The sequence below is a fragment of the Natrix helvetica genome (genome assembly GCF_964273705.1).
Source record: "Natrix helvetica genome assembly, chromosome: 1".
In the NCBI taxonomy this organism is placed as follows: Eukaryota; Metazoa; Chordata; class Lepidosauria; order Squamata; family Natricidae; genus Natrix; species Natrix helvetica.
The window spans coordinates 141,950,567-141,977,012 of record NC_138548.1 but is presented as its reverse complement, the minus strand read 5'-3'; the positions used below and the strand labels follow the sequence as shown (position 1 = coordinate 141,977,012).

The 26,446-nt window shown below is 38.6% G+C and overlaps 1 protein-coding gene across 5 annotated transcripts in view; it reads right to left on the bottom strand.

Annotated features, from left to right (window-relative positions):
- Positions 1-1,171: 1,171 nt before the first annotated feature.
- The window catches only part of MGAT5 (alpha-1,6-mannosylglycoprotein 6-beta-N-acetylglucosaminyltransferase), a 140,051-nt gene continuing 114,776 nt past the window's right edge, over positions 1,172-26,446 (bottom strand). For all 5 annotated transcript variants that reach the window (XM_081939016.1, XM_081939013.1, XM_081939012.1 and 2 more), the window contains exons 12-17: positions 21,652-21,801; positions 15,654-15,800; positions 13,860-13,976; positions 10,388-10,462; positions 6,318-6,475; positions 1,172-4,458 (exon numbers count right to left, since the gene is read on the bottom strand). In XM_081939016.1, coding sequence (XP_081795142.1) covers positions 4,260-4,458; positions 6,318-6,475; positions 10,388-10,462; positions 13,860-13,976; positions 15,654-15,800; positions 21,652-21,801 — 846 coding nt within the window. In that variant the 3' untranslated portion in view covers positions 1,172-4,259. The remainder of the gene's footprint in view (positions 4,459-6,317; positions 6,476-10,387; positions 10,463-13,859; positions 13,977-15,653; positions 15,801-21,651; positions 21,802-26,446) is intronic.

The following is a 26,446-nucleotide window of genomic DNA, read 5'->3' as shown; positions in this document are numbered from 1 at the left end:
TGGACAATCATTTGTCTGAAATAGGTTTCCTGCCTGAGCAGGGGGTTGGACTAAAAGACCTCCAAGGTCCCTTCCAACTCTGTTATTCTGTTAGTTGTTTGGGTTATTGCTACAGGTTATCTAGCACAAAACTATTACAAAAGCACAGAACAATGGAATTGAAGTGTATGCACCATCAAGATCTAAAAAGACCCATGCTTTCTCCTGAATTTCCAGTGTTCTAAAATAACTTGTCAACTGAGAACATGAAGCATATGATTATTGGGATGCACATATACTGTACATCTTCATTTAAATACAGTTCATGATTCCCTACCTTTTAATGATTAGTTTAATGAAAAGAAGGACTAGGGGTGACATGATTCCAGTGTTCAGATATCTCAGAGGTTGCCACAAAGAAGAGGGAGTCAAACTATTCTCCAAGGCACCTGAGGGTAGAACAAGAAGCAATGGGTGGAAACTAATCAAGGAGAGAAGCAACTTTCCTGACAGAACAATTAATCAGTGGAACAGCTTGCCTCCAGAAGTTGTGAATGCTCCAACACCGGAAGTTTTTAAGATGATGTTGGATTATCATTTGTCTGAAGTGGTGTAGGGTTTCCTGCCTAAGCAGGGGGTTGGACTGGAAGACCTTCAAGCTCCCTTCCAACTCTGTTATTCTATTCTAATATTTGGAATTGACTGACACTGGTCATCTTATTTTCTACTTAAAACTTTTAACATAATCCCCGCCAAAGCCTACAGAAAATCAGCTGGGAAACAAAGAAGTAGCTTCTATGCCTTTCGTTTTCTAACACATGATACAAATAACACATTGAGAAATTCAATCTGAGATCCCTTCAAGCACCCATACCAATAAGCAATATTTTATTTTGGTGCTGGGTGCACAATATTATTTTTCTTCTTCTTCCAGAAAGCCCTCTTTGAAACCCAGATGAGTAATTTCTATTATTCCTCAAGTAGAGTTGTAGTATTCATATATCAATTAGCCATTATTTGGAAATTCAATTTATAAAAAATAAAGGCACCAATATTAACAGAATAGATTAGATAACACCATGGAAAAATCAAATGCAACCCAGAACTATTAAGTGTATTGATGAATTACATAAGAGACAATATGAAATATATTCAAGATAGAGCTATAGAGAGAGGTACAAATCAACTTGAGTATATGAAATAAATGAGGTTTTTATTGGCATTTTTAAACAGTGTATTCATTCTTTTCAAAGGCAAACTCAATGTTATTTTTAAAATAAATTATGCAAATGCTTTATCTCAGGTTTTGGTAATCTCATAGATTTTAAAAATATCAGTTCAAACAAATTTGTAAAATAAAGAATGTTCTTGACATATGAAGATTTACAGGTTAGGGTTAATCTTTTCATATAATTTTAATGTTTTGATCTATATCCAATTCATTCACCCATGTTTATTTTGAATAATCAATCTAGCCCTAAATTTGCATGATAAAATTGTTCTACTTCTGCTTGTCTTCCACCCAACATTCCTTCCGTTGGTTCTATATTTTCTATTTTAAGAAAAAAGAAGGAATTAACAGGTTCATCCATAAATCTATGTAATTTTTAATGACATATTGGACAAACTCCTTTATATTCAGCTTATATAACAGTGCTCAATGGAACTAGACTTGTTAATATCTGCATTTTAATAGACATTTTCCATGGAAAAAGTGTCAGGTCAATTTATCCTGTACAGACAAAAATGCATTTGGTTGAAACTTTCTGCTTTTATTCCACCAAATGGGATAGTAAATAAATATGTAATTCCAACAGAAATTGATATGCAATTTTCCTTCAAGGATCAACACCATTTTACTGTCATAAAAAAAATAAACTATGAAATAATGGAATGAACCTATTGAAGATCTGACCCTACTCTCAATGACATCATACAAGTACTGCAAAAATATAAGAACTATAATAATTCTACTTTTCCAAAAACCGTCTTCATTTTTTAACTGCAACCATTTTTCTCTCTCAGCAAATGTATATATCTATGTTGAACTACAAGACTATCCATTATCAAATCTACCTCTGAATGAAGGTCTATAATTATTGATTTGACCAACCAACAACTCATTCTAGGTTTTAGGGTTTGTTTGAATGTTAATATATTATTACTCTCTGAAGCAATTTATGAATACAAACACACACACAGGCGCACATTCACAATTCAGCATGAGAATATAAAATCCACAATAATGTTGAAGGAAAAATTCTAAGCAGATTCTGATTTCTGATCATTTCCATTCTTTCCTTCAAAATTTGCCTGGATTTTTTAAATTCGTGCTTTATTGTTAGCTTTTCTGGAAAAGAAATCCTGGACTTAAAGCAGTCCACCATTACGCAGGATAAATTAATTTGAACACATTAACAAAGTTGTATTTACAGCACAAATATCAAATTCTTTTGCTGCTACAGCAATTAGAAGTGCTAAGTCTGTGGGTTCAGGTGAACTCATGATATACATACATATAATTCTTGGCCTTAAAAATTACCTAGGTTTGATAACTTAAAAAACACACATGCTTAGATCCCAAGAGTTACATTCTGCAGAACCAAGAAAGTAATGTTTACAATCCGACATTCAATTCACTGAATCCTAATTTTGAGATTTAATCCTTAGTAATTTTTAATTCTACACATAACATGTTTCAATTTAGGTAATATATTTCTTGTTACAAAGTGAGTGTTTCTGAATATACAATGTAAACGTTTTTTAAATGTAATTTTCTTATTCAAATTTTATTCAGATCTGGCAATATGTCCCTTAACATAAATAACTGGCTTCCGTAAAAACTATGCTCACACAGATTTCAATTTATTTTAATCAGATTTTTTTTTTGAAAAATCGACTTTAAAACTTCAACTTGGCATTTTCTTCAAAAATGTTTCTTTTGTGGTCTTCTGCAAGTGAAGAGATATGCAATGACCTCCAGATATGAAATAATGCATCAAGTAATGAGTTGATAGATTACAAAAGATTAAAAGCAGGCATATTGTTCTATCAGTAGAAATAACAATGTTTACAAAGGAAGGAAATAATAGTTTTGATTTTACAAATGGTTCAAGAGTCTCCTCCCCCCCCCCCGCATCCAAATCTAGCTGAAAAAAATGAATAACACATTCATTTTCAATTCAATGCTATTTTCCTACCCACTAACAGTGCATTTAAAGATGTGTCAGTTGTGCTAAAAAAAATACATTAAAAAAGGTACTGTGCATTTTTTAAAAAAAGAAACAGCTTATATCCTGTCTACGAACAATGTTTAAGTTTAATATTCTGCATTAATTGCAATTTAAAAAAATCAATGACCTATTTCTCCACATCCACTTTTTAACAAGGGCTGCAGAAAATAAACCATTATTTGCAGACCATAATTGCTCTTTAAATCGTTACAAGATACCGGAGGGGGGGCAGACCACTCTTCCACCATGTATCTATTTTCATTATTTTAGACACTGTTTTGCTATCTTACAGCAAATTCAAGAAATAAAATATTGCTCCTGTGAAACTATCTCCAATGATTACATAGTATTCCTAACACCCTAAGCAAAACCTTTGGACAAGTTGGAAAGGGAATGCAGAGTTGAAAACGAGTGTTTTTAAAAAACAAAACAGAAAAAAAACACAAAACAAATTGAATGTTTATGTGGCTATTTGAACTCTGATTAATGCCACGACCATAACCCATCATCAAGCCTAAAGAATCCATCAGTCTGTCGGCTACCGTTCTATTTTGGAGGGTTCCCTTAAATGGCATTGCTGGAGAAAATCCATTGACTTAGGCTGGGATAGGCCGGAAAATGAGTGTGGAGTTGTTATTCAACAGCTGCCTGGCCTTGTCAACGGGAACAGCACCACCATTTTGCCTGCCTGAGGCAAGTCTTAAGTCGGTTCTGCACCATCCTATCTTTTCAGGTTGATCTTTTGTTCAGTGATATCTGACAAACTGCCCATCATGAGGAGTCACTGGGGAAGAACCCCCAATCTCAAGCTCTTGTCGGGACTTCATTTGTCAGGTTTTCAAATAAAGAGATTTCTGTGGCTGGAAGTAGCTCACTTCAGAAAACAAAAACATAAAAAGTTGAGGTTTACTTTCCTAAACATTTAAATCGCTTATCCGCCCTTCCTCGGGACAGATTTCTGCTCTTCGATGACTGTTTTGTTTGCAGTAGCAAAGTGCACAGTGTGGCTCTTTCCCAGCCACTTTGAAAAGTCACATTAGCTTCCTGCTATAGGCAGTCTTTACATAGTGCAACTTGTCCTTTAAGATAGTCTCTACAAGGGCAGATCCTTTTATGGTTTAGATGAGACCCTGCACAGCTGAACAATAAAAGATCGCCCTGGAAAACACAGTGCTTTCTCTTTTCATCAAAAGATGGAACCAGAATATCATTTGCAGACTCAGCGGTATGACACTGAATGTTGTATCTGAAAAATGAAGGGGAAAAAAAACCCATGAGATATCTAATTCTATATTTTACATATTGTAGTGCAAACAATTTGGATAATATTCATATTTTATTATTGGTGCAAAGCCCATTTTCATTCTTGCTCATGTTTGTTTATATCTATCTATCTATCTATCTATCTATCTATCTATCTATCTATCTATCTATCATCTATCTATCATCTATCTATCTATCTTCTAGCGCTATAATCTATTCATCCATCTATTATCTATATCTAGCTGTCTGTCAATCCAGCTATATCATCTTCTGTCTCTCTCTCTATCATCTATCTTGTATCCCACCTTTATAATTTTTTTTTACAAATAACTTAAGACAGCAAACATACTTAATACTCCTTCCTCCTCCCATTTTCCCCACAACCACCACCCTGTGATTTAATTAATTAATTAAATGGCAAAAATATTTTCATATCATGTTATGTTAATTGTTCCTCTAGGATTGTAAGCAGCCCGAAGCAGCACTGCACCACATATGCAGGGGTGGACAATAAAGACTTCCTATACATCTCATTCAGAGGTGAGTTGCAAATCTTGGCGCTACTTGTTTGCGCTGGGAGCTTCCTCTGGCCGCCACTACCGGTTCACCTGAACCTGGCTGAATCGGGAGCAACTCACCTCTGATCACATTGGCACCAACCAGCATGGGCAATATACTGCTAGGAGTTGCCCCTGAACAACTGCTAGAAGACCCCATGGCCTTCACACTTGTACAATCTGATATGAATAGTAGAAGGAGGCCAGCTGTTTTGCTTTTTCCCCCAATTGCAGTTATACTGCATGCGATTCTACTTCCAACATCAACAACTCTTGAGTAGTGAAAGGGAATCTTAATGGACACAGAAACATTCCTTATGAATTTCTATATAATTGTATTAATAAATTATAGTGGACAATTGATAATTCTAAAACTGAAAGTGAATAATGTCTTCCTGCAGGTTGTCATACCTAAGCATATTGGGAAAATTCTCTCTTTAGGATAATTTATTTATTAATCAAATTTATATAGCTGCCCAACTCATAAAAAGAAACTGGGAAACCACCAAATAAAACAACAACTGTAAAAACAATAGATGTAAAAATATAAAAATTCAGAAAAATAAATATTGTAAAAATGAATTAAACACCTCCCAGGCAAAGAGGATAAAAATGGCAATCTCAACAATGGAGTCATCTAAGCACATATACAACTAACTGCAGGATCCCCATGGTCACCTGATCCAAATTCAGGCGCTTGGCAACTGGCATGTGTTTGTGACAATTCTATTGTCCTGGGGTCATGTGATCATCATCTGTAACCTTCCTGGCCAGCTTCCAAAAAGCAAAGTCAATGGGAAAAGCCAGCTTCACTCAATGACTGTATGATTCACTTAACAACTGCAGTAATTCACTAATTGACTGTGGCAAAAAATGTTCTTAAATGAGGCCCAACTCACTTAACAATTGCCTCGTTTCGCAATGGACATTTTGGGCTCAATTGTGGTTATAAGACGAGGACTATCTGTACACTGTTTATTAACCTATAACTGTGTCCCCAGAGAACTGACCCTATGTGGTACTCCAGACTTACAACGGTGGTCTACAATACAAAGGGACATACTCATGTCTACAATTGAAGGCAGGGTGGCTTCTACATGATCCAGGGTACTAACAGCATGTGAATCTGAACTTATGTCACCAGTGCAAGGGCTTCGGGAGAATCTTGTGGCCACTCCTAGTATGATATGCATAACCACTTTTGCATAACCACTTTTGTTCCTCAATATACTGTACATTTCAGATTAAGGAAACATTTCAGCATTTTCCTTGCATTCCAACTTACTTCAAGACGTCTTTGTCCTTATTCAAGTGCTGGAAAAAAGATGGTTCGCATATGAGCTGGTTTTCTTGACAAACCTGTTTACACGATTTTCCAGTTTCAGCAATTTTGACTTGAAGAGCACTTAACGGAGGCCACATCACTTGGCCATGACAAAAATCCTGAAACAACACAGAAGTATTTCCATGATTTCCTGGGGGAGAGTTATTAGGCTCCTATAAAAAGCTGAAAAGACTGCAATGCTTAGCAGCAGAGAATCCCACAGCCCAGCATGCATATTTTAAAAATGATAATCATTCATCTATAGAAGAATACTACCAAATGTATCCCTTTAAAAATTATGATCTCTCTCTCTTTCTCTCTCTCTCACACACACATGTTTTGGGGATACATTTGGTGGTATTCATCTTATAGAGTAACAGCCAGAGGTGGTATTCAGCCAGTTCTGACAGGTTCTGGAGAACTGGTAGTGGAAATTTTGAGTAGTTTGGACAACTGGAAAATAGGCTGGCCCCACCCTTGCTGCCTCCCAGCTGATCTTCTTTTGTTGCCCTGAACAGGAGAACGGAGCTGGAAAGCAGGGTAGTGGAGTGGGGAGGGACTGGGGGATTTTGCAGTATCCTTCTGCCACACCCACAAAGCCACGCCCACAGAACCGGTAGTAAAAAAATTGAATCCCACCACTGGTAACAGCATAGTTGAAAACAGTATATCACAAAAATTGTAATTTTTAAAAGAAAGTTGAAATTTCTGTCCGTCAATAATTTTTACCTCTTTCCTTTTGATATAGCACATAAATGGAAAGAATGTGAAGAAAACTGGCCCAGTTCAAAGCCAATCTTATAAAGGTCTAAAAGGCTGGGAAATTTGAAGGATAAAACAGAGATAATTTCATTCCACTGAAATATTTTATCCCCTTAGGAAAAACATTACTTAACTGAAAATCCGCAATGAATGCTTAATTGGTCTTGCCTACCCCTATATATGGCAAATAATTTAATATTTCTGCCCTGAATAATGCAACAATGACAATATAGCAGATATCTGCAACACTGTGCAAAACCTTCACTAGTACTCTAATTGCCCAAATACATCCCTGTAGAAAAGAAGCAGGCTCTTATTCCAGTTTCCAAGGACTATTTGGGAATATCAAATGCCGCCCTCCTGATTTATTTATTTTTAATTGCCAGAAAATTTTGTCCCAATCTTCCTTCTAGGATTGAACCTGCCTTGCATAATGGGCAGATTAGATCTCATCAGCACTTATCTTTCAATGGGATACTGCTCTGCAAATGTTTTTCTAAAAAAATCTATTGATTTTTTAAAAAAATTAACGGGGCCATACAATTGGAGCCATGGTGGCGCAGTGGTTAGAATGCAGTATTGCAGGCAAATTCTGTCAACAGCAAGGCATTCAAATCCTTCGATCCTGACCAGCTCAAGGTTGACTCAGCCTTCCATCTTTCCAAGGTTGGTTAAATGAGGGCCTAAATTGTTGGAGGCAATAGGTTGACTCTGTAAACTGTTTAGAGGGATGTAAACAGTGGTGGGTTGCAAGCGGTACGCCTCGGTACGGGCATACCGGAGCACCGGATACCATTTCGGTACAGTGCTCTGGAGGGCCCACCCGCCCGCCCAAGCTCCTTACCTGTATTTTAAAGCTTCTGCGCTTCCACGCACGTGCATGGCGCGTACAGCGCTTGCGCGACGCTCTGCGGAGCAGCAGGAGCATCGTGGAGGCTCACGGAGGCACTAAGACACATGCGCACGTGTGCTGCGCATGTCCACGTGGATGCCGCCGGGCCCATTCCAACCGTACCAGTTGGAACGGGATCCGGAACCCACCATTAAAGCACTATGAAGCGGTATATAAGTCTATTGCCACGTACTATTTCTGTAGCCCCAGTCTTTCATTTCTCTATGTTTTCCCTCCAAGATACTAAACTGTTTGCTGCAAGCTGGTTGTCAGCCCTGGCGCTCTCAGCGGCTTGGGGCTGCCATTCCGTTAGTGGGGAGATTCGTGACTAGGGCGTATCTTGACTTGGATTGCTGCTGTCATTTAGGGCATCTTTCGGAAACCTGACACCACACTTGTTTCCCTGCTACGCCAAGAGCTTGAAGGACCTTCGGATCCTGCAGTGACTTTCATATGGAATGGCACCAGTGCAGGTGTGGCAATGTAAACCAGCATGGTCTGTCACGTCATCAGAGTATCTTGGGTGTATTGCGCGCACGTAGGAGAGGGCGAGCCACAGGAGGGCGGGGCATAGGAGGGTTTAAATGGTGGAGGGAAGTACGGAATTACATGCTTGACTTATTTCACTTGTGTTTTGCACTGTGTGTGTGTTGGAAATACCGGAACAGGCTTATAAAGATTACATTTACCACGAACTACGTGCTTAGTCATCTTGTTTGTTTTCTTTGCCTGAATGGAACCTGACACCGGTTTCCTGTTGCTAAACAAGGTACTACTGAATTCTATAGAACCGTGATGGCGAACCTATGGCACGCGTGCCACAAGTGGAACGCGGAGCCATTTGTCAGGGCACGCGAGGCGCTGCCCTGTCAGCTGGCCAGCGCGCATGCGCGCGCTGGCCAGCTGAGTTCACCTTTTTAAAAGCTATTTTTTGCCTTCCCCAGGCTCCAGAGGCTTTATAGGAGCCTGGGGAAGGTGAAAAGAGCCTCCCCTGCCGCCCCGGAGGCTTCAGGGACCGTCCCTGATGCCTTCGGAGCGCTTAAAACCATCCTCCGAGCAAACCGGAAGTGACTTCCGGGTTGCTCGGAGGGTCGTTTTAAGCGTTCCGAAGGCTTCAGGGACTGTCTGAGGCTTCCCTGATGCCTTCGGAGCGCTTAAAACCACCCTCCGAGCAACCCGGAAGTCACTTCCGGTTTGCTCGGAGGGTGGTTCTAAGCGCTGCGAAGGCTTCAGGGAAGCCTCCGGACAGTCCCTGAAGTCTCCGGAGGGCCTCCGGGGGGGTCGGGGGAGGCTCTTTTCGCCCTCCCCAGGCTCCTATAAAGCCCCTGGAGCCTGGGGAGGGCAAAAAAACATGTAAAAATGGGGAGGGGGTCGCGCGTTGTGCGCGCATGCGCACTGGGGGGGTCGCACGTTGCATTATGGGTGCAGCACGCCCGCACTCGACCCCCCTGCGCTCCCCCCACTTGTGGCACGCGAGCCAAAAAAGGTTCACCATCACTGCTATAGAATGACTGCTTACAAAATCCAATACTTTCCACATATGAAAAATGCAGAGATCAAGATAGAGCTGAATCACTAGCAGATCTACCTTCTATTTCTGGGTTGAATGATAATAGCATGTGCAGAAATTGTGTGCAGTACAACTACTAAGAACTGGTGTGATACCAATTGTCCTACATGGAATTGTATTGAACAAAGTATTGCTTTACAATGTCCACTTTGTTTTGACTCTTGGTATTATCTAAGAAATAATATTATTTGATTCTAAAGAAAAAGAAAAGGAAAAAATATAGTATATATAATGAACCTACTTAATGTTTGGGGCAGAGAAATCATTAGTGTTTTGTCTATAGTACAGTACAAATATTAACTATAAATCAGCACACTGTAACATCCTAAGCTAAGGAATAATTACTGAAATGAAAAACAGTTTAACTAGACAGTCAAGGTTGGATCTAAAGTAGGATATAATGTGTGTAATTGGTTTCAATATTTGCAATTATTCAGCAATATTTAATAGGCGAAATTGAATCAGTTAATTCAATATATCAAAAATCTGTATACATTTTCTTAATGGGAAAGTAGCTTTGAAAGCATATTATTCTATTGGTGAGTATGACCCCAGGCAGAGATCTGATTAGAGGTGCAGGCATGGAATAAATTTCCATGAATCCCTGTCTTAAATCTTCAGGTATGCTCAAATAAAGGAAGAGAAAGGATCAGTATATCAAAACTGCTCATAGAAGACAATTAAAAGCTAATCGTTATTTGGTTCTGAATAATAACTCAATTAAAAAAAAATTTTGATTTCTTTTTAGAAGTGAAATTGTTGCATGCTTACGGACAAAGGTAATGACTATTGATACAGAAACCTTACCTGTTTCTCAATGAACACATTCATTCTCTGAAGCATTCCCTCACACGTGAATTCAAAAGGCAAGTAAGGTTCAATCTGTTAGGTAAGTAATATAAATACATTTCAATTGTGCAATACAGAACACACTGTTCAAAGAGCATCAAGTCCGCTAAGTAGTTAAACATATGCTGGGTTAAATTCATTAGCAAGTTTTGAGTGGTCACCAAGAGTTGATGGCATGGCCAACAGGAGGAATTCCTCCTTACCACCTTAGGTGTACTGGGAAGAGAGGAAAGATAACAAAAGGCATTCCCACCGTGAAAGCTAACGTTCACTTAAGTAATATTGGATTACACCAGTAAATCCCAGATTTCTTGGGATTACACTTTCTAGTACTGTCAGTCATGTGGCTGGGAATTATGTCAGCTGTAACTCTAATACACTTAAAGAGCACATGGTTTGAAAAGCCTACCATTCTCATGTATAATTCACTTTTCCCCCCATTGGAAATATTCTGGTTCCCAACAAAGCAGAATACCCAGCAAATACAGGTAGTCCTCAATTTACGAGCACAATTGAGCCCAACATTTCCACTGCTAAGGCAGTTAAGTGAGTTGTGTCCCATTTTTTTGCCACAGTTGTTAAGCATTCACTACAGTTCTTAAGGGAATCATGCAGTCATTAAGCTAAACTGGCTTCTCCCGCTGACTTTGCTTCTTGGAAACCAGTTGGGAAGGTTACAAATCTCAGGGGTTGCCACAAAGAAGAGGGAATCAATCTATTCTCCAAAGCACCCGAAGGGAGGACAAGAAGCAATGGGTGGAAACTAATCAAGGAGAGAAGCAACTTAGAACTAAGGAGAAATTTCCTGACAGTCAAAACAATTAATCAGTGGAACAACTTGCCTCCAGATGTTGTGAATGCTCCAACACTGGAAGTTTTTAAGAAGAGATTGGATAACCATTTGTCTGAAATGGTATAAGGTTTCCTGCCTAAGCAGGGGGTTGGACTAGAAGACCTCCAAGGTCCCTTCCACCTCTGTTATTCTAATCTATTCTAAACAGTGATCATATGATGCCAGGAAAATCAACTGTCATAAATACATTGCAGTTGCCAAGTGCCCTAATTTTGATCACATGATTATGGGGAAGCTGCAGTAGTTGTAAGTGTGAAAACCGGTCTTAAGTCATTTTTTTCAGTCCTGTTGTAACTTCAAATGCTCACTACATGAATAAGTGGAGGGCTGCCTGTATTACAGCAACAGTATCTGCAATCCAGTATTTTTATTAAAATCTCTTTCACTATTTTATGCTTTCTCTGATACTCTTATTCCAAGTATCTAATCTTCAGTACTGCAGCAATGTGTTTCAGTGCATAATGCAGTACTATTTCCTTAACTAAATACCCATGAAGTTAGAAACATCTATGCAGAAATATATGAAGTTACATAAAAATGTTTTAGTGATATCAGATGAGCATTCCCTCCCCCCTAAAATGATCAACGTGAGTACTAAAAAAAGCCATCCCACATATTCCTCTAATGCAACTTCTCCTTCAGATAACGGAAAAATACTTGACATTTGTTTTGATCCTACATATTTTAATATACGTATAGGGAGTCATCACTTAATAAACATAATTGGGACTGCAACTCCACCGCTAAGCAAAATGGTTGCTAAGTGGGAAGTCACATGACCATGATTAGGCTTTCTGAATGGAAAGAGACAAATCCAGTCAGTTTCACATCTTTGGCTTTGATTGCCTTTGGAATACTTACTGTCTTGCCTTAGGAATATTTGGGATCCCCCCAGCCTTTGGAATACTTATTGTCTTCTACACATTGAAAGCATGATGTGGGCATGATTACATTGCTTTCAATGTAAGCAAGAACAAAAAACTTACTATATTTTTCGGAGTATAAGACACACCTTCTTTCCTCAAAAAAGAGGCGGAAAATCTGGGTGCATCTTATACATTGAATACAGCATTTTTTGCCTCATGAAGTCCCTCCCCCTTCACCAAAATGGCTGTGCATACCCTTATGGAGGCTTTCAGAGAGCTCCTGGGGGCTGCGGAGGGCAGAAATGAGCAAAAACCGAGCCATTTTTGCCCCCCCAGCAGCCAGCAGCACTGTATAAGGCTATGCATGCAATTTTTTTGACAAAAAATGGGCTCGTTTTCGTGAAAAAGGGCTGTTTTTGCTCATTTTTGCCCCCCCGAAGTACTCTGCAAAAAACCCCAAGGCTATTCATGCCTTTTAAAAAAAAAACCACGGGCCTGTTTTCACAAAAAATGAGCCGTTTTTGGGAGGTTTGCAGAGTACAAAAACTCCCCCCTCCTTTGGAAAGCTCTTTGACTGATTGATGAGAATTACATTGATCAAGTGTTGTGCCAGCAGAAACAAAGTCTTAGGTGCTGCAGATTGTCAGTGATTTCCTTCTTCAGCACATGGATAAATACACCTGGAAACATCTACCTGCCTACCTACTCCTCTCCCTACCTACCTATTGTATTTCTCTCTCTCTCCCTCTCAATTTCTCTCTCTATCCCTCTACCTACCTACCTACCTACCCTCTCTCTCCCTACCTATCTACTGTATTTCTCTCTCTCTCTCCCCCTTTATCTACTTACCTAACTACTCTCCCTCTCTACCTACTGTATTTCTCTCTTTCTCTCTCTCTCTCTCTATCCCTCTATTTACCTACCCACTTTTTTAAAAAAATTGCCTCTTCAAAACCTTGGTGCGTCTTATACTTCGGTGCGTCTTATACTCTGAAAAATGCAGTACTTTCTTGAAATCTCTCCAATCTCCCTACTCTGCGGGGATGGAGATGCCAGGCAAGAGAGGTGGCTTCCAGAAACCCCCTGCTTTTCCCCCCTTTCCCTTTGCAGATTAGAGAATATAAAGAGGAAGAGTTTTCAAGCGAGTACTGTAAGCTGTTTGTGTAGCATGCCCACAGCTCTCAGCTTTGGGCTGTGGAGAAGATCAGATACTCTCTTGCAATCCCCTTTTCTCCAATGTCTCTCTTCTGAAAGGGGTGAAGTAAAAAAAATTCACCACAGATCAGGTACAAGATAATGCATAATGTATATAATGGAAGTCACATGACTGAGGTATGCTGCAAAAGTCATATGTGCTGGTAAATGGTCTGTAAAGTTATTTTTTTGGGGGGGGGATTTTAATTTCAAATGGTCACTGAATTAATGGCCAGTAAGCAAGGATTACCTATAATTCATACTATTTTAAAATTATTATATTTAAATTCTATGTTACTTGCTACTAATTTACTTAAGATATTTTTATTCATAAGAAATGTTTAATGCTACTACTTCTTTCCAACTTTTCTCTGGGTTTTTAAAGCAAAAGTTTTCTATAATGTTTAACTTTGTTTGGTAAAGCTTTTTTCCACATAATAAACCCTTACAATACAGCCTAGCATGTTTTGTTTCACTGTAAAACACTGATTAAGAAGATATAATTATCTTTATTAACCTTTTGGCTCAAAATTGCTTTCACAGCCTGTTCCACTTCAGAAAGATCATTGATATTTACTGTCCAAACATGAGGTTTCCCAATGTAGACTTCAGCATAGGGATGTTGAGATGTCAACTGAAAGAAAAGGGAGAGAAATGCCATATTTTTAGAGTTTATGTTCGCTTAGTAACATTCAAAGTTCAGAAGGCTTTAATTGTTTTTTTGAAATCTTGGATATCTCCCCCCAAAAAATTACATCATACTTTTAGGAAACCCTGGAAAGCGATGAGAAGAAACCAATTTTAACCACTATTTTTCTTTTTTTCTTTTTCAGAGTGTCTTTGACTTAAGTCTTAACTCCTGGTTGACTGCCTGGACAAATCCCTGCGGTTGGCCTGGAAGTTCAGGGAATCTTTTTTGGGCAGAATGTGGCCCAGCCAAACTGATATTCATAACATCTTGATTGTTCCAGTTTTGAGCTGCAACTAAAGCTAGAGAAATCTTCTAAGGCAGTGATGGCGATCTTTTTTTGGCTTGTGTGCCATAAGCAGGGGGAGTGCAGGGGGGTCGTGCGTGGGCGTTCTGCACCCATAATGCAATGCATGACCCCCACCCAGCACGCATGTGCACATGACAGGCGCTTCCCATTTTTTGCATGCTTTTTTCGCCCTCCCCAGGCTCCAGAGGCTTCATAGGAGTCTGGGGAAGGCAAAAATAGCCTACCCCACCCCCCTGGAGGCCCTCTGGTGACTTACGGTTTACTCGTAGGGTCGTTTTTAATCCTCTGGAGCCTTCAGGGAAGCCTCCTGAATGCTCCGAAGGGCTAAAATTGGCCCTACGAGCAAACCGGAAGTCACTTTCTGTTTGCTTGTAGGGTCGGGGTTTTTTTGCCTCTGGAGGGGCTGGGGGAGGCTGTTTTCGCCCTCCCCAGGCTCCTATAAAGCCTCTGGAGCCCGGGGAGGGTTAGGGTGCATGACTTGTGAGTTTCTGATCTGCTCAATGCCTCCTTATCCACTGAGGTGTCACCATGGTTGAATTCAAGGGTGGTATGTATGCATTGGGCCTCCCTATCCCTCCAACACATTCTTTGAATTTCTCTTGCTGTCACTTCCCTTAGCTGTCACTGTTTAAAAAACACCGTTGCCAAGAATTTACTCTTTTTTGCTTTTTTCTTCACCCTGATAACCTCTACCTACAAAATATCTTTTTTTTTTAGATCTGTCCCAGAAGAAAACATGTGTTAAGTACAGACATGGTCTGCCTGAACATTCTCTGCCGTCCCTAACTTTGTCACCAAGAAGCCAAAAGATTGGGGGCTAACCTTAGCTTTGAAGGAAGTCTGTTCACTAATTTATGGTGAAACAGGCCAACTTTCTTTATCTGATAAGTAGGTCTGTCTGTAAACAGCAGCCTATTAAGGCTGCTTCTACGGGCCTTAATAGCTGGACAAGTTAATAATGGAGTTGAGGCAGAGCATTAAGCCTTAAGTGGTTCTTTAAAGCATGAATGATCAAAACTAGCTTTCAAAAAACTGTGGAACAGCAATTCCATCATGTCTACTGAAGAAGATTCATTGGGATGGAAACCAATTATGGAATTGTTGCTGGATCAGCCTGATTAAAAACCAGACCATTTGTGAAGTAAATTATATCTATCTATCTCGGATTCATTCTCCGATTTTAACTCTGTCAATAGCATGGCCTGATAAGAACAATACACGATTGTATTTCAGTACAGGGTTGTGTTAGAAGATGTGTTTCAAAGGACATTGTTCATGTATCTAATCAATGGTAATTACAAATAAAAACATACCTCTCTAAGAGTTGGCTTGCCTTTGAAGAAGTCTGTGTTTTTGCTGCTTTTGGGTGGATTGAACTTTGGATTCAAAAATGCACATCCATTTGCAATAGCCTCCAAAGGCGCGGGACCCTCATATGGGAAGCCAAGGCCCACGAAAAGCTGCAAAATAGAAATTTTCGAGTTAGGTCTTTCTACATTTGCATCTTGAGAAAACTTGCTTGAACCCAAGTCTGTCTTTTTGAACAGTACCGAGAACCTGAAAACTAAGTAAGAGTCATTTCTTTCCCCAAATCTTTCATCATCTTTTGCAAGTTCTGTTCCAAACTCTTTTGCAATTTCTCGCCTTTGCTGTCAAAAAAAAAGGCTTTTAAGGTAGCTAGGATTTAGGTTAAGCTTGGCTGAGTTTGAGAGTGTTGTCAAGCAGAAAATAACCTGATTGCAAGAGTGGAAGATCCTGTATCTTTTCAGAAAAATAAACCTTCCAAGAATGGACAGTGCTGTCTTTTGTGACACAGTAAGAAGAGAAAGACAAATTCTGCTTTGTTTGTATTAATTTTCTCAATAATCATTTCAGAAAACAGCTCAAGCAGGAGAAGTAACAAACCTGTACTACTAAAGTATTCAAACTTCTTCACAAAAATGTTCAGCCAAGAAGCTTCAGTTGCTCAATCCAAAAATAGCCCTAAAATGCATTTATAAATAACATTAAAACAGGACTGTTATTAAAGAGCTGAGACTGATGGAATCATGCCTTCATTAACAGCTCTAAACCCTATCGAGCCCAGATTAGAAATTAGTGTGATGTGTATTTTAGTACAAGTTTCCTTAGTTTGTATTTGGCAAATAATTTACCAAAGTGATCTTTAAGAATCATATTTTTGTAAATTTAAGAACAGCTTTGCAAAAACAAGTACAAAAGTGGAAATAGGTGGAACATATTCACAAGTTGTGTGTGAATACATATATGAAATTAATTAAGAGCAATAGATTATAATAGGGCAACTTGATTTAAAATGTATTTGGAAAAATGCTCCAAATGCATAGAATGCAAATTTTACAATTTAATTGCTTAAGCCATTTTTTTGGTCAACAGTTGTCCTTAGCGCTGTGGATTGTTAAATGTTCATATCATTCAAGGAGTCAAAAAAGTTCCAACTACAAACAGTAGGTGGCAGCAATGTTTACAGGAATGTGAATTTATCCACAGTTGCACAACTTCATGGAAAGTTATATTAAAAAGCTATTCTTAGAAATTCACCTATTGCAAGAGAATTGAACGGAAAACAAAAATTATTTATAAACAGGAAATACAACAATTATTACTGGAATTCTAATACATTTTAAAACTGTTTTCTGAAGACTAAAATATTATGAAAGTTTGTAGTGAAAAAATAGGATGAAACCACAGGATTGTTAAGACGTCTTACAATAGAGATATTTTTTATTAAAAGGGTAAGAATGACATTTAGACTTTGTAAGAATACCTGCCAAATAAAATGCAGAGTGGTAAGCGGGTCAGAATTGTTTGTTATCCCTCTGTATCTTACTATTCCACAATGGTTTAAGCAACACTGTGATACACAAACTTATCCATTTTTGAATTTTTGACTGAAATTTCTGATTGAAATAAAAAAAAAATAGGCAACCTGAGATTTTTTATATTAATTGCAAGAGAAATATGTCTGAAGGGAATGAAAAGAGCACCAATAATTCAGTGCTGATTTGGTTTTAATTAGGTACAGAAATTAATACTGTGTTTCCCCAAAAATAAAACAGGATCCTATTTTCTTTTTGACTCCCAAAATATGGCCTTGGCATTATTGGAGGAGGGGGCTTATTATTTTGGGGGTGCAGGAGGCAGCAAGCGTGGTCACTTCATGGCTGCTGTGACAGTACAACACAGCCACTCGTCAGCTGTTCATCCCTGAGGCTGTGCCTGCGTCCTCCTGTCCCTGTGCCAGGCTCTTTGGGAGCCTGCTCGCAAGAGAGCAGCTGCCCCACAACCCACCTCTCAAACCAGCCAGAGCACCACTCACCGACCGAGCAGTATCCTGAAGGCGCCAAACCTCATGTGTGCGAGAGGGGGGGCAAAAAGGTGCTTATTTCCACCCTGCTCGTGCAGCTTGGCACCTTCAGGATGCCGCTTGGTGGGTGATTGATTGGTGCTCTGCCCGGCTGGAGTTCGGGGGAGGGCATATATTTTTGCCTACCCCAAAAATGTGGCATGACCTTCTTTTCAGGACTATTGGTTACTATTGGTTAAATAAACATTCTTTGTTTGTTACTTCAGTAAGAGACATTGTTTTCTCTTCTGTACTGTCAATATGTTAAGGAAAATCTCCTTTTCACTGAACCTGGAAGCTTTGCCTTTTGACAGATCTAGAGCTTCGTCACCATTTAACAATGAATACAAACCCAAATGCTCTTCAGTCACTTTAAGTAACTATTACAAACTAAAGCTTATTTTAGAAGTTACTACATTATTCACTATGTCAACCTGAATAAGCCAGAGGTACCACATAGATATACAACTTCACTTTAAATGAAAAGGTTTTGTTTATACAGTATCGTTTAAAGTTAGTCATGCTGCAGGCGTGACCTTTTAGAATTAATAAAACCCATGCCAATTTACGTAATACAAAATCTTCAAAATATTATTAGTAATGTCCATGCTGTGAAGGGATAAACTGGAACTTCATCTAGATCCTGTTTAGGTTAAATTATAAACTATCCAGGGTCCAAATTCGTCCAACGACCTAAATTCTTTGGGATTTTCAGAAACTCCATCCGTTTGCCACTTCCAAACTTTAAAGTGTAAGATTTCAAAGAAAATTAATGCAAACAGAAAAATCTGTGATTCATAGTTTCTCAATGTGCCTGGCCATACTGAATGTCACGCAAAATTGTTCAAAAAACAATGAGATCTGTTCCCCACCCCTTTTCTCCCATCATCTTGGAAAACTGATAGGGTGTTTGGAGGAACATCATGGTTATTTTGCACAACATTTCAGGAACCTCCGTTAATGAACAGGCAGAGATAGTTATAGAAGCAGTGATCCTCAATGGCGTGAAAAGCAAAACTGAAGTAGCTGAATAAAGTGGACTTGGAGTGGTTTTTCTCATTTGGAGGCTACTCTGGAGGCTTCTCGTCCATCTGTGAAGACCATCTTATTTTCCTAAGGGAAATTTGAAATGTTTACTGCTAGCATTTGCTTCGTCTTTGAGCACTTGACCTCTTACACTCTGCTAATCAGAGTGGCAGAATGTACGTACGTACGTACATGCATACATATTTACTCTTAATGCATCTAATTTTTAAAACCACCCAGGCCTTACTAGGCAAGGATAGGGATGTGTGGAGATATAATCTCTTGGAGGAGTTTTGGAGGCATCTGGATGGACAAAATCACTCTGATCCAATCCCAGTGCAAGTCCCAAGGAGGCGATTGTCTTGCGGATTATCGGCAGAAAGTTTACTCTGGGAATTCTGTGGAAGTGAATGGGGTTCTCTGAAGCTTTGGCTCTGCTCCTTTGGATGGATCCTGTTCTTCCTGATAGGTGAAAACCTCCAGAGGTGAGGGTGGGTCAGGGTGGTGAGAAGTTACTGGATGAAGGGGTGCTATACTCTCCTCCCCAAAGAAGGCAGTGCTGAGCTTCATTATCAAGCAGCTATTGCTTCTGGGTAACTTCTGACCGGTCTTCATCTTCAGGTGGATGAGAAAATAATGGGGCAGAGGAATAGAGAGATTACCTGGATCTATTTCACTCAGGCTTCTGGCCCAGGTATGATATGGCTATAGCACCAACTGCAGTGGTGGATGATCTGTGGTGAAACCAGGATAGGAAGTGTATGCTCCTTTTATATTACTTGTCCTTTCATCAGACTTGTATACTGACAATGACACGTAGTCCTTGACTTATGACCACGATTGAGCCACAAATTTCTGTTGCCAAGTTGCTAGATTTTGTTCCATTTTACGACCTTTCTTGCCACAGTCGCTAAGTGAATCACTGCAGTTGTTACGTTGGTAAAACGATTATTAAATGAATCTGGCTTCCCCGTTGACTTTGCTTGTAAGAAGGTAGCAAGAGGGGATCACGTGATCCGAGGACACCGCAACCATCATAAACATGGGTCAGTTGCCAAGGGTTTGATTACAGGGACCATGGGGATGCTGCAACAGTCATAAGTATGGAAAATGGTCCTAAGTCACTTTTTTCAGTGCTGTGTAACTTTGAACCATCCCTAAATGAACTATTGTCAATCGAGGAGTACCTGAATGGTATCCTTCTGCCCGGTGTTCTGACCTAGGCTTCCCCAGAAGCACAGAGTACTTGTCCCGATAAACCCCTTTTATTTAATTTAAAGTGAATTCCTCTCCAGCAAAGTCCCGGTCCACAATCTTTCAAGATAGTTCACAATTACGGACCTTTATCAGGCTTGGAGAGTGGCCAGGCTGATATCTTTCAGATGCTGCAATACTTGGCAAGAATGCAGGAATGAACTAATTGTCTTCTGCAACCACCCCTCTCCATTCACGGTCCACCTGTGGCTTTACTCCCAAGTTGACCCTTGTTCCTTAGCTGTTCCCTTAGTCTGGCAACACTGTGCATGCGCACACCTCATCAGAGCCTTCCCCAGACTCCAGGACTGGCCCATGTTCCTCCCCAACGTCCTTACTGCCTGAATCTGTTGCCAGCTCTGCTGGCCGCTGGTGGGCCACAACACTCTGAAAGTTGAAAGTGATGGATACTGTTCTGCAGGAGGTTCTCCTCCTTTTAAATGGGATGCTTCCAGTCATTGGTGGTAGAGAAAGACTGGACCTGTAAGCTTCTCAGTTATTTTGCGTGTGTGTGTGTGTGTGTGTGTGTGTCACAAGGTGCAATGTTCTCCTTCCTTCTTTTCAACCTTCCCCAGACTCCAGGACTGCCCGACATACTGTAGGTGTCATGTCCTTGGTGGTCTCTGAGCTTGTTTGTTTTCTTGCAGATGCTTCATTATCATAACTAGGTAACATCATAATTGCTAATAAGGAGTGTTGCTTGCTGTCAGTCTTTATTGTGGTCTCTTGCCTGTCTGTGTGGGTGATCATTTGTCAACATGGCGTCATCTCTTAGCTGACAATACTCAACTTCAGTTCCAATTCTGGGCTAACCAGTGATGCCAATGAAGTGTGGTCCAAGTGCCCACAGGCTGTTTGGATCCTTTAAACTCAAAACAAAGCATTCCAATATTCTGAGCACACTTAAAAGAAAGCTTGAATTGGAGCCATGGTTGCGCAGTGGTAGAAGGCAGTATTGCAGGCTACTTCTGCCGACTACTGGCTTCCAGCTATTTGGCAGTTCGATCTTGACCAGCTCAAGGTTGATTCAGCTTTCCATGCTTCCGAGGTCAGTAAAATGAGGACCCAGATTGTTGTGAGCAATATGCTGACTCTGAGAGGGCTGTAAAGCACTGTAAAGCGGTATAGAAGTCTAAGTGCTATTGCTATTTAAAAAAAAAAAACAATTTCCCTTAATAATGTAACATCAAAATTTTAGGAAGAAACTTTCATAAGTGGAGTTAATTTTAAAGGCACCTGACAGAAAAAAGACAGTTGAATGGAATTGCAGCATTGAGTATATATTAAGTATAGTGCTACATTATCTGACAGAATGAAAAAAAATACAAATGGGGTTATTATGGAATAGGACCCCACCCTCCCCAAATTGCTTCAAGACATAAAGGCCCACAAATTAACCTCTGTCTGCAGGAACCACATTTAAAGCAATCACCTCCTCCCTAAGATCACACAGTATAGTTGCAGAAAATGGTGATGTGATTGCTGGACATTTAAAAAGTTGCAGACATGTGCTAAGTTCATCCTGTATATTCCAAAGGAGGGTTTTTTTGGAACTGACCATATGATAGAGCCAACGAGCATAGACTTCCAAATAGTGACGATTAAAATAATTTAAAGTAAAGTTGGATCATACCCATTTCAACTTCTGAAAAAGCCAGCTAACTTACTTTTGTTCGTCTCAGCAAGAATTGTAAATCTCGGCCACTGAGAATCCCATGGTTTTTAACATAGTTGGGCATATGGACAGCACTTGTGCCGTGCACAGTCCCATGAACTTCTGTATAGGTATGAATGACATCCAAATAAGACTTTTTATCCTAGAAAGAAAGAAACTCAAATTAGATAGAAGAATCAACATAGAGCATCTGGGTGCAATTGTTTAAGACAGCAGTGATTTACCTATTATAGATAGTCCTTCACTTACAACCATTCATTTAGTGACCGTTCAAAGTTACAATGGCACTGAAAAAAAGCATCCTCACTGACACATGATCAAAATTCAGGCACTTGGCAACTAGCATGCATTTATGAAAGCTGCAGTGCCCTGGAGTCATGTGATTGCCTTTTGAGAGATTCTTACAAGCAAAATCAATGGGGCAGCCAGATCCACTTCACCACTATCTTATTAACTAACTGCAGTGATTCAATTAACAGCTGTGGCAAAAAAGATAGCAAAACTCACTTAATAACTACCTTGTTTAGCAATGGAAATTTTGAGGTCAATTGTGGTGATAAATCAAGGACTAGCTGTAGTCAGAAGGAAGCAGAGAACTGCTTTTTCAAGACATGCAGAATTAAATAAACGTACGGTCTTAATTTCATGTCACTGTCTAACAGTAATTCCAAAAAGGGGATACTCCTGTTCAGCAAATTTACAGCCAAGCTCTATTTAACCACTTAGCCTATGCACTATGCTCGAGAACTATGGAGCAAATTGAGACATTTCAGATGGCTCTTGAAGTCTCAGAAGAACATTGGTCTTTCTTTTCTATCTGGAAGGCAACTCAGCTTCTAACATAAAGAAAAATAGAACAAATTATCTTGCCCATGCAGACCAGCTGGGGAAAAATAATAACTGAACAAATGGAAGCATCATTGCTAAAAATTAGGATTTCATGGATCACAAAGTCAGCTCATTATGTATCATGAATATTCTCAACAGTGACCTGCTTGATTGTTCTTTCAAAGAATGTTAACGATAGGATGGCCAACAGAACAAAATAAACCATTTCAGTTTCATCATAACATCCCTGAAAGTTATTATTCATTTTTAAAATATTAAAATATGTTTTGTCTTAGCTTTTGCTAAAACTTAAGATCTTTAAAGAAATTATGACAATGTTTCTTTTTTTTATTCAGAGAAAAACGACTGAATTTTGTTAGAATTAAGAAATCCCTATTCTTTTATTACTGTATAATTGCACCATTGACACTGCCTGCATCTTTTGGAGTACAATGGCAAGTGCCCATAATTTATGTTTAAATGCCTCAAAAATAAAACAGACATAAGTATAAAATAATACTTAACAATAAATGATATTGACTTGGTAGCAACAGTAAAGTAATATACTTTTCAATCTTATCAGCTAGAATTATGACCTATTATTTATATTAAAAACGTGTTCAGATTATACTGTATAGCGACAAGTATCAAAAGCAGCTCTTCACTAGAAGAACAATACAATTTTGTCTGCACTTTCCAGATTTGTTTTTGCAGGATCCTCTTTAAAAATCAATATACTTGATAGTCAAATCCTTGATTATTTATACAACAGTACCCTTTAATCTCCTTTTGGGATAGTTTTTTTTACATAAGGCAGTTCTTAGGAATACTTTGAGCTGAGTTGCAAAATTCTGATTAATGGATGCTAGATAAATACTTCGTAGATTCAATATACCATGGTTTAATGGGAGGATATGGCAGGAGACAACAATTCCACACTTACAGAATACATTTCTGTACCCTGCTCTGAAATGGTGAATTCTGAAAATGTACAGGAGGAAACTGCAAACAGATAATTTTATTTCTAAACCATAATGCAGTTTTGAAGCTCATTATGTATGAATGCAGCAGAAGCTGAACATCATAATTATGGCATTCTCAGCATGTCCTCACAACATATCCAAAAATACCTACTGACCTAATGAAGCAATAGAACACAGACAAAGGAATAATTAGTTGGACTGATTATAACATAATGTTCTTGATTTGATAATTCACTCTCAGTCCAAACTTGATCATGCATTTGTAGTCTGCCTCATTTTCTATTCCATTCCCATAAATTACAATTTTTCCATTCTGATGTGATTTGCAGAAAAATATGATTAAGCTATCAAATTTGTAAATAGAGTAAAAAAAAGAGGTGGAACTGGGAGAGGAGGAGCCACAAGCCGTGACGTGACGACGTGCGATCTCAATGCTCTGAGATCCCCGTCGATACTTTTGCTGCTGGGTGGTCCAAATGGACCTAAACCATCCCGCAGAGACGGTGAATTGGAAGAATACGTCCTGCTGATCTCAGGGACATAGCAAAGTCCCTGATCGATCCAGGAGAAGTTCTTCTAGCTGGCGACAAAAGCACAGCTGATGAAGTCGGGGTGGCCCCGAAACGGAAGGATATGAAAAGAGAAAGTGTTTTCAGCTGGTGAGGAATTTTTATCGTTTTAAAAGAGACTGCCTATAAAAAACTTAAAAGTTAATTTAAATTTGAGAACAGAAGAAATAAGCAGCGGAATTGAGCTTTGAATGGTTTTGGACAGTGGGTTATCTTACTTTTTAAATGCTATTTTCATGGATGGAATTTATGCAAGCCTTTTAAAATGAATGGATTAAGTTTTCTTCTATCTTTTTTTCATTATTTTTTTTTGCAACCTATGGACTAAAATTCTCCTTCTTCATTACTGCGTGTGTTTTCCCCTTTTCTTCTCTATTTCATTCAAGAATTTGACTTTTTAAAAAATTGGAATAAAAATGATACAAAAAGCAACAAAGAAAATTGTAACAACAGAGGGAAAGATGACACTGCTACTTGGAGGCTGGGGGTTTGTGTATTGGAAACAAAACACTTTTACTTTCCTTGCTGATTATTCTGGCTTGGCACTTCAAGGTTTCACTGTTTTGTCTATAGAGAGTGATAAGAAGAAAAGCATACAGATGTTCCTTTGAAGTATATCTTTAACCAGAGGAAAGTGAAAATAAGACCTTATTGTGAATTTATGCTTAATCTTGTAAAAACCTTCCAAGCCAGAGCAGCAGTGTTTGTCAGCTGGAGATAATGGCAATCTCAAAAGCAGAAAAAACTAAGTTTGCAAAAGATATTGTTAGAAATTCAGAAATTATCAAACACATTTGAGGGGATGGAGAAGAAGTTGGAAAATCTAGAGCATCTACCAGTAAAACATGATGAAGAAGTTGGAGATGTTTATCAAGTGGAAAAAGTGGTTAGAGTCCTAAAAACCGAAGAGAAAAATGACCACAAAGAAATTAAACCCACTGATATCTATGGTGATTGGTTTGTGTCTGGAAATGGAAAGAGTGGAATACAGAAAGAGGAATTAAATGGAGGGGAACTCTACCGCAGATGGCAAGATACAGAAGAAGAAAAAATAAAAGAATTTATGGATTTAAAGAGAGAAATTTTATTAGTAACATCATTGAAAACATCACTGACAATTAAAGATAAGCTGATAAAGGAAACAGAAGAAGGGCATCAAAATTACATGAGAGACTTAATAAGCAATGAGTTGCAAAGAGGAGTCCATACAAATTTGATTAAGGAGATGATTAGAGGACTGATATCACAAATGGCAGAAGACATGAGATTGTTATGCTACTGGAAGGATACAGGTTGATAGATGAAAGTGTATAATCTAAAACTAGTTAAACGTAGTGAAATTTAGTGACAATAGATATATTTAAATAAATAATTGATAATGATAATAATGTATACATACGTATTGCTATGATAAGTAATAATTGGATATGAATATTGAATGGTACCTATGAAAGGAAGATTAGAAATTTTTTGGTTATATATAAAGGTTAATAAAAAGAACTAAGTTAAATTTAGTTAAGTTTTGATTATTAGGGAGGAAAATGTTATAATAAAGGATACAGTCAAATAAAGGGGGGATAATGTTAACAACGTGTATATATGCATGGATACAACATAAGGAAAGTGGATGTAAATTGTAAACAGTGATTTGGAAAGGAGGATTAGAAATTTTTGTTACTAAATATTATGGATGTTTAGCCAGAATAGGCCATAAGGATTCAGTGTTATTGGAGGATATTAGAAATAGCAAATGAAATGCCAGTTTGTGGTTATGTTTTAAATCTTGGTATATTTTATGATGAAGGACGTTTAAACAATTATAGTCAAATGAAAATGGAGGTATGATGATGGTAATATGTATAAATATATCTGAGTTAAAATACTTGAGTTAATATGAATTATGGTTGATGACTGTGGAAGAGATGCACGAAAGTCTTTTGTAACCAACTGATACACTTTCTACAGTATGCAAAGAAGGAGGATTTTTTGTGTTGTGTCTGTTTTGAAAATATATATATGAAAAAGAGGTGGAACTATATCAGTTATTCATAAATTGATATATCATAAACCACACTAGATTGCTTATTTCTGAATGGTGCCATATTTGAAGTCCATTAATGTTAAATGAGCAACACTATGACTTAGTGAACCCCCAAAAAACTGAGTGTGATTAAGTTTGTTCAGTGAAGAATCAAATAATAAACCAAGAATTAAGGGAACTTTAAGGAACTGGGGTCTTTTTTCACTACTGAAAGTTAAAAAAAAAACCAGGAACACAAGAAACTCTTTAGACTCATGTTGGTTAGAAACAGAGAATGAGCTAGTATACAGGTACTCCTTGACTTATGACCACGATTGAGCCCCACATTTCTGTTGTTGAGACATTTATTGAGTTTTGCCCCATTTA